This window comes from Cuculus canorus, chromosome 2, assembly GCF_017976375.1.
Source record: "Cuculus canorus isolate bCucCan1 chromosome 2, bCucCan1.pri, whole genome shotgun sequence".
Lineage (NCBI taxonomy): Eukaryota > Metazoa > Chordata > Aves > Cuculiformes > Cuculidae > Cuculus > Cuculus canorus.
Window position 1 is genome coordinate 138,766,483 of NC_071402.1, and position 19,156 is coordinate 138,785,638.

Sequence of the window (19,156 nt, forward strand, 5' to 3'; positions counted from 1 at the left end):
GCAGAATGCTGTGAGAAACTGTGTCAAAGGCTTTACTGAAGTCCAAGAAGACTACATCCACAGCCTTTCCCCCATCCAGTAGTTGAGTGATTTTGTCATAGAAGGTGATCAGGTTAGTTTGGCAAGATCTGCCTTTTGTAAACCCATGTTGACTGGGCCTGATCACCCGGTTCTCTTGCGTGTGCTTCATGATAGCACTCAAGATTACCTGTTCCATGACTTTCCCTGGCACTGAGGTGAGACTGACAGGCCTGTAGTTCCCCGGATCCTCTCTGCAACCCTTCTTGTATATGGGCACAACATCAGCCAGCCTCCAGTCTAGTGGAACTTCCCCAGTCAGCCAGGACCTCTGGAAGATGATGGATAGGGGTTTGGAAAGGACATCCGCCAGTTCCTTCAATACTCTTGGGTGGATCCCATCCGGCCCCATAGACTTGTGGACGTCTAGCTGGGCAAGCAAGTCTCTAACCGCCTCCTCTTGGATCACGGGAGCCTCAATCTGCCCCTCTAACTCTTGGATTTGTAAACAGAAGGAACAACTTTCTTTGCTATTAAAGACTGAGGCGAAGAAGGCATTAAGTACCTCAGCCTTGTCCTTATCCCCTGTCACTGTTATTCCTTCTGCATCCACTAGAGACTGGATATTCTCCCTCGTCCTCCTTTTCCTGTTAATGTACTTGTAGAAAGACTTTTTGTTGTCTTTCACAGACTTAGCGAGTTTTAATTCTAGTTGGGCCTTGGCCCTCCTGATTTTTTCCCTGCACGATCTCACTTCGTCCCTGTAGTCCACCCAAGATGCCTGTCCTTTCCTCCAGAGCACATAGAGCTTCTTTTTCTTATTGACGCATCTTGAGATCACCCTGCTCCACCAAGCTGGCTTTTCCCCCCGCCGGCTCCTTTTCCGGAACACAGGGATGGCCTGCTCTTGAGCTGATAGGATTTCATTTTTCAAGAGCGCCCAACCCTCATGGGCTCCCTTGCCCTGAAGGACTGTTTCCCACGGGACTTTGCTAATCAACCTTCTGAACAGGCCAAAGTCTGCCCTCTGGAAGTTTAATGTGACTGCTTTGCTAACCCCCTTCTTAATCCCACCTAGAACTGAAAACCCTATCATCTCATGATCACTTAATCCCAGGCGTCCTCCAACCGTCAAATCCCCAACAAGACCTTCCCTATTCACAAACAGCAGGTCTAGGAAGGCACCCTCCCTTGTTGGTTCGCTAACCAGTTGTGCAAGGAAGTTGTCTTCGATGCACTCCAGGAACCTCCTAGACTGTTTCCTTTCTGCTGTATTGTACTCCCAGCAGACATCCGGAAAGTTAAAGTCTCCCACAAGGACAAGAGGCAGAGATTTAGAGACTGTCCCCAGCTGTTTATCACCCCAAGAGCTCAATTTTCCTTAGTTAAGATATCTACAGAGAAAATTACTATATTCATATCTCAACCCTGTGATTCGCTTAATGAGAACAAAGACACAGTAACTGGATACAGGCTCTGCAAGAAAAAGGAATTTGAAGATGTATAGTTGTTAGCAGGAACAGATCAAAATTTCATCACAAAAAGGAGTTCTCATTTCTTCTGTGTTCACAGCTTATCTGCTTTTGTGCACAATAATGCCACTAGACCTGTTACCTACATTATGCCTTTGCTTATGAGTTTTAACACCTAAAATCAAATGCAAATAGAAAAATGTCTGTAGCAGGTGGCATCCAAGTAATTTTCAGATCACATATTTAAAGAAACCTGGAAGTAAAAAGGACAATCTTTTCTCAGCAGGAAAATCCACAAACTCTCTTTATAGCATGTGAAACAAGTGAGATCAAGAATCAAAAGAGGTTGCTACTGGGATTCTAAAGAAATATGAAGATATTTTTAATTTACAGTTCAAATATAACATGGGTATATGCTGAAAAAGACAAGTACTTCTAATTATTAACACCTGCACGCATATGTTTTTTTTAAGTAATCTTTGAAAATAATAACATTTTAACTGAATAAGCTTCTAAGGTCAAAATAGAAGCCATGAATGAGCTATAGAAAATTTCTTTGCCTTTATTTCTCCCCCACTATTAATGGGTACTTTAATTCTGCTTACACTGTTAACTATATAGGTTTCAAACGTTTACTGTGGACAAAATAAATATCAGCCCATTAGCCAATAAGACACTGTTATATCTCAGCAAAGAGCAAGACAGCAAACATAATATAGCTAACTTAAAACAAAGAGCAACAGGTGAAGCAAGTGACGAATTACAGAACCTTTTATGTCTATTTTGATTGCATAAGAAAAGTTGCCAGAGTATTTTAATATGCCCACAGTAATAAAATTATTATTTTTTTACTGTAGATAGATAACAACATCCGCCTCCTAACTGAATATGGGTCAGATTCTCAAAACTGAGTTTTATTTTTTTTTTCCACTTGCACTGAAGAAAACAGTCATTAAATTATCGGAGTTGTAGACTTTTGTAAACCAGTCCAGACCAAAACAGGTTTAAATTCTGGACATCGCTTTCAAAATGTAACAACCTGCATCCAAAAACATTAACTATATATTTCAATCTATAAAACCTTACTGTACACACTTAAAAGCAGTACTTCTCAAAGTAATGTAATGCTTGTTCTTCTACATCTCTCATGTTACTTAACAGCTTCAAGAAATTAATAACAAATGCAAGACAATATCAGTAGTCTTTGTGCTTTCCTAACACGTCTAACCCACATTTATTTACCATCTCACTAGCAAAATTTCTTAATATAAATGTACAGGTTTGCATATTTTCCCTGAACACCAAGCTGCTGCACAGATTATGAAAGAAGGCTGTAGCTTATAACACTTTGCTAAACACACTACGGGAAAACAACTGAACACAGGTATAGCATATAATACTTACTATTTATATGTTTCTGAACGGATGTATTCAAAAACATGCGATACTCCCAGCTGGAACTGGTCAGCAATAGGGGTAACCCAAGGGTTGTTCTCTGCTTTGAAGACTTGCTTTTGACCAGTCAAATCCAAATTACCTGAAACGGATTAAACAAAAATGAATATGAAAAAAATTTGAAAGAAATACCTTGCTGTGAATATAAAACTTTTCATTCACTTCAGAGAGCACAAGCACAATAAAAGAAAACTTTTCAGTTTTAGTGGAGAGGAAAAGAGGACATAGTAGTTCCCACCATGATGGATGCACTTCCACCCTATCCATTTCACAGTGCTACTACTTATTGCACAATAGGACTGAACTTGGCCCACTGCATGTAAGATTTATTAATCATTTTTAAGCAGGGTTTAACAGTGTTTAGGTGTTGGAGTGTCTTTCTGCAGGCAAGTAAATTCATTTAGCATGGGCAGAACAACGGCAGTAGCATGTCGGGCTTCCTGATTCCTAACTCCAAGCCTTCTAGTTCTGTTGTGGCATTAGAAGCCTCGCATAACCAGACTATTAAACACAATGTTCAGGCCTATGAGACAATTCAGCAAAGTATTACTCTCCACTCTGGCTTGCAGGAATGAAAGGAGAGTGACACTGTGTTAGGAGCTTGCTCTGCTGAAGCTTAGCATTGCAAAGCATTTCTCAATCACTACTCCAAACCTAATGTCAACAAGTGATGCCCAACAGGCATTTTTGCCTTCCCGGTGCCCAATGCACTGTTTGTACCAAGATCCTACCGCTGATCTGTGGGTATACTTCCCTGTACTGAGAAAAATAAACAAAAACGCCATTCTTGCCACACGCCAGTTTTACCTATTCTGTTTAGAGGAAGACTTAAGAGACCCATTACGGGTTTGCTTGGGGTTTGTTTGTTTGTTTGTTCATTTTGTAAATGTTTACCACCCAAAAACAAAACTGTGCATGCTCTACTGATAATCCTCATGACTATGGATACAACAGGCTGAATTCCAGGAAGGTCTAGCCATTGAAACACTTTCTTGTGTTCTTTAAATTAAAAAAATAAAACTGTGCTACTGTTTTACTTTTTTTTTTTTTTTGGTGTGAATTTTACAGTGAAGAGAGGCTTATTCCCCCCACCTCTGAAATCTAAAGTAACAAACAAAAAAGAAAATAAAATTACCTTTAATCATGGAAAACAAAACAAAAAATTACAAGGTTCTCAAGACTGACTGAGCCAATCTGTCAAAGAAATCTGAAGCCAATCTGATGTGCTAGCTTTTCAAAATTAAAGGCACTTATGTAAGTAGCATGAACATGCATGCATGCTATGGGAGCCACTGCAAGCAGTGTGCTTGCTAGTCTTTTTGCTTCATGTTTTAGCTTACAGCTAATCCTTGATGCATTTCTTTCCATATAATGGGTTAACACCATTAGAATAAAGACCATTACACCATGTGAAAAGATGTCAAGCATCTCATATCAGCCTATCAACGAGCCACCATTACCTTAGCAAGCTCATCTGTCAGCTGTCTGAGGCCTGTTTTTTTGAAATAACAACAGGCAGGGAGCATTTCAACCCTCTGTCAGTCAGGTGGCGATCACCCTTGCTGCCTCATGCTCCAGTGCACCTCGTTAGGAGCCTCGCACCCATCTCCTTTATTAAGGGACTCAGCAGCCCTGTTCTAACAAGGATCAGGAAGCAGGATTAAGTACTGTGACAAAGAGGATCTAATAAGCTAGAAACTGGTGTGTCAAAATCTATGCTGGCTCAAGGCGCAGGCTCATGCTGCTCGCTATTCAGTTTTCAGGCACAGGCCACCAGGGAAGCCAGCCAGTGCTGTGATTAGCTGTAACCCTCTGACCAGCGCTGCTAGGAAGATCATGTATCACTCAGGGCCTTGCTTTGCAATTGCAAATTGGATTTTCCATTTTATTACCTGTAAAAAAATCCACATACACTGCTCTCCAAAGCTACCAACGCTGTAAGCATTTGTTTGTAATTACAGCTCTGCAAGTACTGCATCAAGGTAAAAAGACCAATCTGTGTACAACTAATAAAAATAGTTATTGGGGAGGCGCGCCTGGCCCCATCACGGTTCAAATTCAATGTGGCTTACAGGAATAACTCACATGTTCCCAAAATCTCAATAGCCAAGGTCTCAGCCGAATCCTCTCATCCCAAGCTGTGTCAGAAATTTACCGCCCAGGAGATGCTGCCATATGTTTCCAACTCTGCAGCACAGCATAGCCACTTCCATTCCAAACACCGCATGGCCCATTTAAACGTAATTAATTGTAATAAATATTGTTCTACTAAAGCCAAAGAAATCTTTCAACAAGAAGAGGGCTGCTCAAGCAAAATGAACTTTAAGTCTCCACGTCTCAGTAATCACTGTTTTCCCCCAAAACATACTGGTGGCAGATACAGATATTACTTTTTACCTTCAGAGGGAAAAGGCAGGCAGAGGCCCTAAGGGTAAAATTAATCTAATTACAGAGGAGATCGGGGCACCCAAAGGTCCAGCATCTGCACTGATCTTGCACTCCCTCCTTGCCCAGGATGCTGGTCTGGGAGCCCAATCAGCAGCAGCTTGCCTGGCATCCCATTCCACCAGACACCTACAGCTGCTGTGAGAGATCAGCTGCCACCACACAGCCTGGGCTTTTAATTTAAGAATTTCATCAAGTGCTGCAATGCGAAAAGGATCAAACTGTCTATCCTCATGGCAAGCACCAGGCAGAAAGCGGGTGCTCATCTGCAAAGGAGGGCTGCCTCAGAAAAGGAAGGAAGGAAAAGGAATCCAATGCTTTAAGCTCCTCCCTGTTTGACACCAAAATTTCCATCTGCAAATGAAGGACAGAAATGGGCAGAAAATTAAACAGGATGAGAAGTCACAGAGAGCCTGCTCCACATTAGCAGCACTAGGGAGGAAACAGTCTAACACTCCTGCCACAAGGCAAGCCACCTGAGAACAAAGAAGCTGTATAATTAAAAATGAGACAGGATGAAAATGTGTCACTTCTGCAATCACTGTACATCGCTTGGCACCATATCCCAGTGTCCTTTCTGTGCTAACACCTAAGACATCTGTGTATCAAGGGCTTACTTAATGCTGCTCTGGCTGACGAACATCGAGGAGTCCCAAGTGCAATGCCAAATGTGGTAACGTTTGAGGAACAGCATGTGCTGAGGTAACCAAACACATGGGAGATCAGCATGAACCGTTCTGCCCCACTGCAGCAAGACGAATGAACCCAGCAGTGTGGAAGAAATGACCAAACCCGCCTGAAACAAAGGCTCTGGTACCAAGCTCACTGCAGGAATCGTGTGTGACTGGACACCTTACAGATGTGTCCCCAGCTGTGTCCCCTGCCCCCCTGAAACAGTCTCCAGTAACTCTTATAGCCACACTGTGCTAAGGAATGCTGTTATTCCATCCCCGCAGCATTAGAGTCATGGGCCAGGGAAGAGTCATGGCAGATGTGCCTTCATGCAGTCTGTTTAACAGCAGCAGCAGCAGCAGACCATCCCCAGACCTTTAGGAAATTTATATACTGTGCTGCTACACAGACCACATCAAACCCTTCAGATATTTTTAGTAAGCAAAATACAAGATTGCCTCTTGTAAAAATCCAGTACTAAAGATTCAATCACAAAATATATTAGGGTTGGTCATTGCTGGTTTGTTCTTTCCATGCACACCAGCCTCCTGAAAAATATTTATCAACTCTAAAATCTGGCATAACTAGTAGACAAAAATTGTATTTCTTCATAACAGACTTAAGGTTCTTGCTATTTTGCCACACTGAGAGAGACTAACTCCACTGAAATGCATTACAGTCACACACATCTGCTAGAAAAGGAGAAGGCTACCCTCAAGGCTATTCAGTGCAGTCACTTTCCTAGATCACAGAAATGTTTTTCAAATTAATTTTGAGTGCTTCTAAAATTATTCTTCTAAATAAGTAAAATTTCAAAACTAGATATTCCAGAATTCAGGTGTAACATGCTTAAAGAACCTTCTAATTTCTAAGCCTGAAGGATACGTTTTTTTAAGCTTTCTACCTTGAACAGCCATAGATGTCCAAGTAGGGAGAACACAAAGTAGACCTATGCTACTACCAGTGAGCAGACACTGAAAAGAGAACAGAGTCTGGAAGAGAAGAGGAGAGATAAAGGTCTAACAGCTGACTGCTGTGGACAACCTGCACAGAATAACCAAAAGCCTTCTAAAAGGAGCCAGCTGCATGGTCTTAGAAACACCTGATCTTGGCATTTTTTTTGCCCTGTCTCAGCACTCACTGTATCTAAAGATGATCCGAACCACTGAGTTTGACTTGATCGGTGCGACTGGACTTCTGTGCTTAACCCACGTCAAAAACAAATTGTTCCTATGCCCAGCTTGTAAGCTGTGTAGATCCAAAAACTGTCTGCTGCCCAAATCTTGTCAGCTGCCACCTGGAAGCTACAGTAAACAGATCTATACCAAAACAAACCCCTGAAAACCCCATTTATCACTGCTTAAATTCAGAGCTCACATAGCTATGGGTGGACACACAGCAACAGTGGGATATCTCATAAGACAGTGGACACACCCCATCCTGAGTGACATTAAAGGCAAAAGGCAGCTACAGTTCCCTCTCACCTCCCTCAACGACTCTATTTTGCATTTGATCTAAAACATGGTAACGTTTCTTGTTATTTTCCTTTAGTGCTATTGATATAAAAAGTGGTTTGTGTGAACATTCATATTTTGCCACACTGTCTGCAAAATTCAGAAAAGAGCTCATAAAAGCCACTAAAATGCTGCCTCCTGCTGTCGTGTTTGCAAGAAAGTGTCAGAGCCAGTGATAATGATACCTGTCACTTTAACCAAGGGTGTCACCAGACTTCCCACACTCCTCGTCTGTTAGCTCTAGCCTGCAAGAACCTCTTATATGCAAAAAAAAAGCCCTTCATCCTCTTATGATGTATGATATACAGAGTCTGTAACATTCACCCAGCGTTTGTACAGTTAAGGTATAGTAAGGGATGACCAGTGTACACAGGCATTCCTTCAATATAAACAAAAGAAAACAGAACAAGCACAAACCTGACTTGTCCTTTCCACTTGAACACCCTTTGGCAACACCTTAAACACTTTCAAAAATTAAAAGGTGAAATAAAGTAATTAAATAACTCTGACATTTGAGAAGTGAACATTGGCATTCAGCATAAGAAACACGATCCTAGCTGTAAAATGCCAGATCAACGCTTCTTTGTAATGGTTTAAATTCATCCTCAGTGGAGCTTCATTAAAATCAATGGAAATAATTTTTTAGCCTCTGCACTGTTGTTTTACATCTGCATCCTGTTGATACTCTGACTTGCCTTCCCACCTACACTCTATTGCACTGACCTCAAGGAGAGTTCTCAGGCTGTAACACATCTCTTTTAGCAACTCCTCCTAAGACTGCAATTTAAATGTTCTTTCTCTTTACAACACAAAGGTCTTGCTCTCTCACCATCATACATAAGTACAGGAGGAATGAAATTAGTTTTTTCCCTTTATTTAGACATAAATACCCTTGAATCCCATTTTATTAAAGGCTGAGTAAGAGCTCAATCCACTATACTGAATTTAAACTTAGGTTATATGTAAAAATATGTCTGTCCTGGCTTGTTTAAGATTTGCTTTACACTACAGGGCTTAAGATTTTTATTACTTTTGTGGCATGCGCTGTCTCTATAGAGAGATTGGCTTAAGCATGGTGGTGGAAGAAATAGCATGACTATTATGTCATAAAAATGACACCAAAGCAATTAATTGTGAATTATGACCTAAAAGCTATGTAAAAAAATGAAAATATATACTGATTTCTGTGCTACAAAGTGTTATCAAAAGCAAATGATTTTTACGCCAGTCTTAAGCATGTGTAAGCTGTGGATTGGTAACTCATATCATTCCTATAAACAAGCAAGATGATCTCTGCTTTGAAGACCTCTATCACATTTGAAGGGTTAGTAACAGAAGAGACTAGATTCAAACATTAGTGATAAAGAAGCAGTAAGACAACAGAGGGGAAAGGCTTCTCATACATAAGTGAAGTGTGACTCAATCTTTTTGGAGCCAGCAGAAATACTCACAGAAATATTCAGTATGATGAACAAATCTAGAGTTCCAAAGCATATGTTGAAAATATACATTTGCTTACTGATGAGTTTCTGTGCACTAGAAGAAAACTACTAGTAAATCTTCACCTAGACTTAAGTGTATCCAAAAGATCAATCCCAGCTATGCTTTTGCCCTCTCTCCCCTACATTCTTGTACTGGAGAAGGCCTAACAGTGCCACCTGGAGTCACCAGCACTTCAGAGAACCACAAAAACAGCATTTGTGCCAGTTTTACGTAACAGGAAAAGATTCAAGTCTTAAATAAAATGAAGTCAGATTCAGTACACACAAATAAAGCAAATATATTCCAGAACATCCGTTAGACAGAGGCAGGCTGGAAGCCATCTCCTCTGATGGCTTTCCTGACCACACAGATGGGAATGCCTGCAGTCTCACCTGCAAGTGTCAGACAGGAAGCCTCAGGGTAAGAGAAGTGTGAACGAGCAATCTGAAAGTCAAACACTGAAAGCTAAGCCCATCCTCAGTTTTATAATTATTTTCAGGGACAGAAAACAAGACAGCAGATATTGTAACATCACATGTTATTCTAACATCTTCTTAGATGTAAATGAGAATTTCCAATAATGAGTTCAGAGATTAGACACCAACTCAAATGTTCACTTGAATACATCTAACAGGAGATCACTGTGTCAGTTCAGTAATTGAAGAGTTTAACAAAGAGAAAAAAATCTGGACTGAAAAACATCAGGAGATGCCAGTGGCACCTTATTCGAATGGTTCATCACTGTTGAAACATATTGTTTATTTCAGCGCTGAACTGAGCTGCCTTAATTCTCAAACACTGCTGCTGCTTCTGCCCATCTACAGAGCAGAAAGGTGACCTGGGCTTTCTTCTCACAGTTAGTGAGGATCAGCAGCTAAGTCTCCTCTCACTTTTCCTTTTGATAGGTTAAATAAAGACTCTGATTATTCTGTGATCCCAGAATAGCTACTCCATTTGCTTCAACTCTTAGCAAAAGGACTGCAGCTGAAATAGTAAGTAAATGCAGACCAACTGAATCTTAAACTCTTTACCCTTGACATAAAGGTGAAGTGATACTGAGCAAACTGGTATTGTTGCGACTACTATTGTTACAAGAAGAGGATTTTACTCTCCAGCGCTGTACCACCTCAACCTTTCATAGAGGAGAGTTCAAAAAAAGAAAGCATATCTAGTCCCGAGATACTTATATAAAATTCCAGCATCATAGCAAAGGCCAGCCAGAATCATTATACCATAGCATAATGGAGAATCTGGCATGAGGACACTTTCACTCTAGAATGAGTCAGGACTGAAGATGAAGCCTGGGAAAGACAATAGAATGGATGAAGTGCTAAACTTCTCCCTTCAGCCACATTTCAGGCAATAAGTACAGGCAGAATATATATACACCTAACCTCGCTGGGCAAATTCACATTTCCATGTTCAGGTGACAGAAGTGGTGGTTAACTCTCTAGGAAGAAGGGGAGAGCCCCAGAAATTTCTACCATCACTCCACGCAACAAACCTGACCTTAGCAGGACAACTAGCAGAAAGAGTAAATAATATTAACATCCACAGAAGAAAGACACAAAGCAGGAACTTATTCAAAGCAGCATGCAAGGCATTCCTAGCCAAACAACACTCTGCTAATGGCTTGTGCTTCCACATGACAAATCGCGCTGTTTCAACAGCCAAACTCCACCACACACAGCCTTCAGGTACCAAGGCAACCAATCCAGCTGATGCCATCGTGTGGGTAGCCAACGGGAATGGCAAAAGAACCAGCATTTTGACAAAAATCCAAGAAATTATATCAAAATGTTTTCTATATTCTTTCTAAAATTATTTCACATTACTTACAACTTGATTAAATTCCTTTCTCCCACATTCCTAATGTAAGACAGAGATGATTTACTACAAGACCTACAATTATTGCTTAAGTTTCACCAATTTCTTTCTTTGATAGGTGACATGCAGTGCTGGAAATACTGTTCCCTTCCTTGCTCCGTGTAACAAATGTCCAGTGCTGACCGGGATCTCGAGTAGCAAACTGACAGTTACTGCCAAGTGTTCCCAGTGAAGAAACACTCCAAATATACTATGCAGCAGACTTTGGAACAAAGGAAATTAATGCAATGTCAAAACAGTTGAACATCAAAGAAGTTTTAATGGCACAGGAAGTATTACAGGCTTAGAGGATCAGCATCCCAATTTATTTTGAAATATATTGCACATTTTTTCCAACCTCTGAAACTCCCCTGGGATTCTCAATTACACGGGAATTCAACAGAGCATTCTCTCTTTGAAGGGTCCCTATCAGAGCAAAATCTAGTTAATTTAAAACTATGAGTTCAAGAAGGATTCAGTCTATTGCTTTTGCCCCACACCTTTGAAACTTCCATTCAAACACAGGTTGCCAAGTACTCAGAAGAGCGAAACCACTTGAGTACTACGAAACACGTAAAATTAACCAAATTTAACAACAAATATAACATTTGCTCAGATTGGCTCTAATTACAGCACTCTCAACTACCACAGCTCCAACAGAACAGATGAAATATTTGCTGACAGAAACATCATTATGCTGATGGTACTTATAATCAGAGTACCATCAATATTAGGAAAGTACCAGTCAATATTAGGAAAACTCACATACTGTAGTCACCGGAGAAGCAACAGTAGAACTTGCATACTGTAAAAACTAATATAATATCAAATCTTGGGAAGTTTGGCAAAAATTACAGCAGTGTAAGGAAATGAATGCCTGTGGTGTAAATCTAAATGATGGGCTATAGAAAACACCTTCCTGTGTCTAAAGAAACCACAGACCTGTCATCTTCTCCCATATATCTTAACTCCCATCAAGTACTCTGAGGAAGTAGCCTGGTTTCTAACTACATAAAAAGTAGTGGATTTTTGTGCCTTTTTTTGGTTTTTTTTTCCCCCACCCTTTTTAACTTAAAATAAGCCTAAAATGAGAAACACAATTAGAATACTCACAAATGTGCAGAGATGCTTTTCTTAGATAAATAATCTCTCCATGACATATCTCATTACGTACATTTTTCTATTATTCCTTAACTAGTAACTGCTACATCAGTAGTCCTAGAAAACAAGTTCTTTTGTTTATCCACTAAGAAGTCTAGTAAAGCTGCTTACTTCCTTATAGCACCTTTGCTAAGGCAAAGTTCCAAAGTAGAAACAAAAGTTCCAAATGTAGAAATGGCAATTTTCTTAAAATTATGAAGCATCAATTAATTACTCCAGTACTCAGAGCTGGTGCCCAAAGAGCCCCAGGATGTTCAGGCTTTCAACAAACACCACAGACCTGTATTTGCAGGTGTGAGCAGCATTGTATTGAGATACAGGAAGAATGCAGTGACACTTCACACTGAAATAAGAAAAGTTGAGCAATTATGCCAAGTATACTTATGAAAGAAATACCTTTTGTGAAGTAAGTGATTCCTGTGTTTGCACACACCCATTATAATTATCTATGTAAATGGCTTTTTTGATTAATATTAACTTGAACAAATAACTGCAGCAACTACTTTGTGTAATATAATATTCCTTCCCAGATTCTAGAGCAATTTCAAAAGCCTAAATTTTAAAATGTCTTCCTGCAATGGAAGTATTGAGACTTCTGGAAGGACTCCTCAAACTTTCTATTTAACACCAGTTCTTTATCCACAGAAGATAATGTAGGTGTTCAAAACTAAAAAATGATGAAAGAATTACTGAGGCATTCTGACATACAGATTCAATGTACAAAATGTTTCACTCTCCTTAAAATGGAATGTGGCTACTTACTTGAATTTTCCACTTTTTAAGTATGTGCCCATTGTCATAGTTTTCATAGTGTCTCCTTTTACCTGAGGAAATTATTTGATAAACTAGAACAGTATTGAACAGTATGCTTAAAAGCCATAGATGCCAACACTCAGCTTTGCAAAAAAGAGGATAGTAATTAAAAATGCATCTTTAGAAATCACTGCTCTTCCCACATGCGCAAATATGAGTGAACTCCATGCAGGTGTGCGTACACATGTGTTAACAGCAGGATAATGAACATAGTCAACATTAGAATCTGGGCTTTATAAATCATGCCATTTGTTTTCACATCAAAGATGCAAACCTACAGATAATCTGGTCACACTCTCCAGCTCAGTATCTACGTTTAGCTACGCCTTTGTGAATATTCTGCATCATTTACTACCTTTGCACTCCTGGCTCAGCTAAGCAAGTCTTTTATGTATCTGGGTCCACACAGATAACCATACAATGAACTTAAAACACCATCATTGGTCTTACTAATTGCATCTGCCACTTCAGGTGGTTCTTGTTTCTACTTGGCTTCTTTGCAAACACTGTTCCAATTGTTAAACGCTCAGAATACACAAAGTGACAGATTTAGTGCTTCCTTGGCAATTTACATAACTGACTGCAACTCTGTTGTTGCAGTGAATCATGATTTATTTGTCTTGCAATGCAGCACATAACCTTTTAAATGCTAGAAAAAAAAATGCCAGCACCTCTTTAAAGTTTATACATGACTGCCCACTACTATTCCTCATGAACGGGTTTTTGAGAGACAAATGATAAAAACAAGCTGCAAATTCCACCCACCTACTCCCAGCCACTTCCTGCGTTCATCACTCACGTGTACTGTATTTACAGACAAGCACCTCCACCCAGAGCACCAGTCCACTCTTCTAGTCCCCTCCTTTCTTCCTGGGCAGGAATATATTTCTTAAATTAGTGAAAGGTATTCTCTGCTAAACGCTGAGGATGATAATACTGATCTCTCCCAGCTGTCTTACTGACGTGTGCACACTCAATCACATCAGGTGAAATAAAGAGCAGACTGTAGAGTTCTATTTGTTGTTATCTCTCCATTCCAAAACTGTGATTCTAATGCCTGTGGCCTTTCCTCACACCCTACTCTCCATGCCTTCTTCTGCACTTATTTCCACTGCCTTTAAAAATTATGTACTTCCCGCCCTTCTCCTCATTCAAATACAGTTTTATTCTGGTGTTTATATTGTGCCCATCTCCCTGGTAAATGAACACCTAATGACTCAGTGCTGTCCATCAGTGCTCAAACTAAGCCAGTCAGAAGCCTTCAGCACCTTTAATTATGAAAGTGATAATGAGACAGGAAAGATTGTTTACTTTAAATGGAACAGCAGTACCTTCAATTAATGCAAATAGGACCTGCTCATTGAAAAGCCATTTACCCAATATGCACAGCACAAAATATATGGCTAGTTCTCCTTACAGTATGATTCAACGTTAAAAAATTAGGAGGGAGAACTCAGCAGATAAAACTGGTTTTCCCTCAGATTGCAACTACAGAATTAGCAGTCCATTCATTAGGGTGTAACGCTTCCATCTCACTCTTCCTTGGCAGACTTCAAAACTGTCTGCAAAGGGACTTGCTTCTCTAAATTGTTCTTGTTTGCAGAAGGGAAAGCAGAGTTGCAGAAATGAAGTGACTTTTTCTAATCACTCAGCAGATTCATGCCTGGCTGTGGCCTGCTCCTACCTGGCCTCAAACAAGCCCCCCAAAGCCCAGCCTGGTGCTCAATTTATTAAACTCCATTTCCTAAACTTTTGCCTAAATGTTTAATAAATAAGCAAGAACATAGCTTTGCACAGTAAATACACTTGCAAGTTGCCCATGTTACAAATCTAGACCTCAGTATAACAGTCTCTGGAAATATACTTGCAAATCTAAGCCATTTTAAATATTTTATAGAGCTCTAGTGCTACACATGGCATAGACTGCAAGAGAAATTACACCAACCATTATTTACCAATAATGGTAAATTGATACTTGAAGAGGAGAGGATAATTTATAGCATAGCAGTTGAATAACAGAGGAGGGAGATGACAAGCACTTATGTTCAAACTGTCAGTGCAACTCACCCTGATCAGGTGGGGCAAAATTACAAGTCCTTTTTTTACCAGACTTCTGTGAAGCTGTTCTATAATGTAAACAAATGTTAACTAAAAGAAAAAATGTTTCTCTGGGCCATCCTGAGTTTTGCAGGTCAGCTGAAAACAAACATTAAGAATTTTGTTTCAAATGTTTCCATTTGGTTTGGACAGTGAAACATTTAAAGTGAATTTGCTGTTATTACAAGCCAGGAGCATGCTTAGAACATTTAATTAGCCACAGAAGGTGGTTAGACTCAGTGCGGCATTTAACTTCCACTTGCTGGGGAAAAAAAAAAAAAAGGGTATAATTTAGGAAGCTACAGAAAGGTACTTTTCTGAAATATTATTGCTGTTAGAGGAGTTTTTATAAATAAATCGGACTTTGACAAAAAGCTAAAGAAAGTAAGCCCATGCCAAGGAATAAAACACCTGAAATTAAGGAAACAAGAGCAACTTTCATCTACCAGTGGTGAGAAAAAAAAATACCATCATATAGTCTGTTAGACTGCTAAATGTAAAACTCCACGGTGGGTACAGAAATAAGAGGCAAAATAAACATCTTCCCCACCTCACAGAAAAAAAAAGAACTTTCCTTTGCTGTACAAAACAAAAAGCATACATTACAGCCTGTTACAATCTCTAATGGGTCAAAGTAAGTTCTTATGACAACAAATAACTTTGATTTATCATGCTAACTTCAGTTAGTCTTTCTGAGCTTTGGGAACTAGTATTTGGAAGGTGCAAGCAGAAACAAAGGAGATCCCCTATATAACAATCCACAAGAGAACAAAACAAGGAATAAGTCCCATGTAACAGGTGTTTCAATAACAGGTAACTGATGCAGCTACATTATTCCCAATAAAAATATTTTATGACAATCTTCAAAAAGACTTGAAACCAAACTCTGACTTGGGGCAAAAAGCCACAGCTTCTTTTGAAGTCAACATCCCTCAGCAAAATCAATACATAAGTTTCAAAGAAAAACTCTATCTTATAGGTTGAAAGAAGCCACTTGTAATAATATTTAAACAGGCAATATCACAAATTCAAAGTACATAAATCAGCTCCATTGCTTTAAGCGAAAGAGCTGTCAACTCCCTAAGACAGGTCGGCTACCAAAACAGAAAAACGAAAAATTGCTCTAAGTTAGCTATATTTTACTTCAGTTGATCAAACTTCCATTTTTACAAGAACAGTCACAAAAAAAGCCAGTTACGCTGCTGTCATTTTTGCTTAATGTAATTTTGGCTGATCCAAATAGGGTTCTCAAAACCCAGCCAGAGACAAGAACAGCTTTGCAGACCCAATATTTATCTGTTACATAAAGCAAGATGCTATATACAAATCAGCAGTCAGCTTTACTAATACACAAGAAAAATGTAACATTGAAAAAAAAATAAAACAAAACACACACCATCTTTTGGCCCCTGCTGCATCATGCCCAGCAGGCTTGAAAAAAAAATCAGTGTTTCTCAAGGGAAAGTAAGTATTAGCAGCAATGATGACTTAAGCATTATCATTTCCTAGAGTAGAAGAAACACAGTGCATTGTTATAATTATTATTCAAAGAAATAAATGATCATCCATAATCTTACCTAGTTCTGGGGGCAGCACAGTAAGCCGATTTCCCTGGATATGAAGTTCCTTAAGCTGTGTGAGCTCACCAATTTCTTTAGGCAGTGATATCAGATCATTGTCTCTAAGACTCAGCTAAGAGTGAATGTAAAGTAGTTAGAACAATTTTCAGTCACCAAAAAGCAGCCTAAACCACAACTCTATTCTCTTTGCCCCCACCCTTCTCCTAAACACTCAATTCTTCCAATTTATTTACAAGTGTCTGCTGGTAAATAAGAAACAGTTTCAGGTGTAGTGGTCTATTCCTGCAAACATACCCTACTACTCCTCAAATTGACTAGATTCTAGTCCTATAAGCGTTGAAAAAGTGAATTGATTTTCCAAGAATTTAGATAAATTACTTACTATCTGCAACTTTGTGAGCTTCCCAATATCTGGCGGCAGGATTTCAAAATCGTTGTCACTTAGATAGAGTGCACGCAGGGTGGCTGCAAATTAAATAGCAATATATAAACAGGGTGGCATATAACCCAGCCATTTGAGGTCTAATCAATAAAAGGGAGTCAGGTTTGATTAATAACCCTGACTTGGTGAAAAGCCTTTGACACACCCAGGGCTCACAATAATAACAAGCAGGTCAAACTTAGATTTACTGGCTTATTGCATTGTTGGTGAGTTCAGGAAAACATCTATATTCAAAAGGACTGGCACAATTAACAATTTCTACAATAGTAGCTCTGGCAGGTTCTGGCATATAGTCTCAATGCTCAGCTGTGAGAATACAGCCATTACTCTCTACTACTCCTAATCTTATTTATTACATCAATTTGCACCCTAAAAATAACATAAAAAATCATCTGAGCTTTTTGGACAAACACATATGAATATTAAGCTCTACAGAAATCACAGCCTAACACGGGGAAAAAGAACTTAAAAGAGAACAATAAAGAAGACTCAGATTGAATAAGTAGTAAATAACATGCTTCGTCTATGTGAAATTCACAGAAAAAGAGATGATCTAGCATGACCATGTAGCTTGCTGTTACTGGACAAGCATACATGACAGTTCAAAAAAAATTAAAAGGGAGACTCACAAAGAACCGTTAGGTGCAGCGGGAAGGAAGGTGGTCAGGTCAACAAACCTCTCCTCCCCAACAGGAGGAGACCCCATTTGTCTTATGCAGTTTACTACTAATCCTCTTTGCATTGCATTAAATGTGACCAACTTAAAAAATGCTGACTTAAGAACTTCCCTTGGCCACGTTACAATCACAAAACCTCTAGACGGAGCCGCTCCCTCCTCTCCTCTCACCTGTCACTTTTACTGCTAAATGCGCTGATCCTGAAGCCACTTCAGCACAGTGCACTGAAAAGATCAGTAAGGTAGCAGAATCACTGAAATCCAGAGTGTGCCAGAATTCAAGTTGCTTAGGCAACCACCATGCAGCTCTTTTGCACGTATGCATTGCAATACCTTTATTTTAACTGTCTAGAGTGAGCATTTTTAACACGTGCAAAAGTCAGCTTAGCTCTGCTATTCCTGTGCCAAGATTTGTAGCCTTAGCAAACTCTTTTAACATACTGGACACATCAACACGCACAAACAGTTAAAACTATTTCAGTAATAAATGATCAGGAACACAACTGTTTCCAGTATCTACAAACAACAGCTACCTTGAAAACAGTTCACTTTCCACTGAGGCTTTTTATTTTTCCCATTAAGTTTTAACTCACTATGGGACCCAAGGAAATATTACTCAGAAGAAAACTAATATACCATTATTAACTAAGTCTTCTTGTGTCCAATGGTGTCAGGTGACTGTATATCAGTAATAAATATTGCTGGGCAATGTAGGAATATTCAAAAAATATTCAAAGAAAAACACAAATATCAGAAAAATTCAGTGGAGTTTGGTCTCTATCAAATAAATTTCAACTGCAGAAACCAAAGCACCATATCATGAAGATTTGCAGAGGTTTTAGAAAAGTTTCTTACTCAGATAGAAGAAGTTTCCTGGTAGAGAATTTTCATTTAAGTTGTTGTAAGTCAAGTCAAGAACCTCCAGAGCTGGTAAAGAGCCAAATCCCCTTGGCAAGGTGTTTAACCTATTCATGCTGTAGGTAAAGAAGAAAAACAGAACATGACATCAATATTTGCTTCTCCTAGTAGGAACAATAGAGGCAACAAGAGTTTCATTTCTAAAAGATGTAATCAACACAGAGATTCTCTTTTGCTTTGAAAAAGGACTGAAGTTACCAAACACCGAGTAAGCCTTTTGCAATGGAGACTTCTTTTTCTCTCTCACTCCCACAAATATGCCCCAAACTTATGCGCTCGCAAGGGATCCTGTCTGTTGTCAATCAACAGCCACACGGGAAACACGAAGCACAAGGGAGAGAGGTGCCACAGTGCTATGCTCAGCTGAAACAGTGTGCCATGGAAAAGTCTGGTCCTTGGTAGACGACCGAACTTCTAGCTAAACTAGAAATCTACCTGTTTGCACATCATCCTGACCATCTGCATTCAGCCGTACCACTTAATTCTTCAGCATGGTACCAAATACAAAGAGGAACACCTAAACTGCACAGTATTTATGTTCATTG

At 39.5% G+C, this 19,156-nt stretch overlaps 1 protein-coding gene across 2 annotated transcripts in view; it reads right to left on the reverse strand.

The window, feature by feature from the left end:
• The window catches only part of RSU1 (Ras suppressor protein 1), a 111,537-nt gene that overhangs the window by 62,456 nt on the left and 29,925 nt on the right, over positions 1-19,156 (reverse strand). For both annotated transcript variants that reach the window (XM_054057711.1, XM_054057712.1), the window contains exons 5-8: positions 18,549-18,667; positions 16,958-17,040; positions 16,573-16,687; positions 2,895-3,027 (exon numbers count right to left, since the gene is read on the reverse strand). In XM_054057711.1, the coding sequence (XP_053913686.1) occupies positions 2,895-3,027; positions 16,573-16,687; positions 16,958-17,040; positions 18,549-18,667 (450 nt within the window). The remainder of the gene's footprint in view (positions 1-2,894; positions 3,028-16,572; positions 16,688-16,957; positions 17,041-18,548; positions 18,668-19,156) is intronic.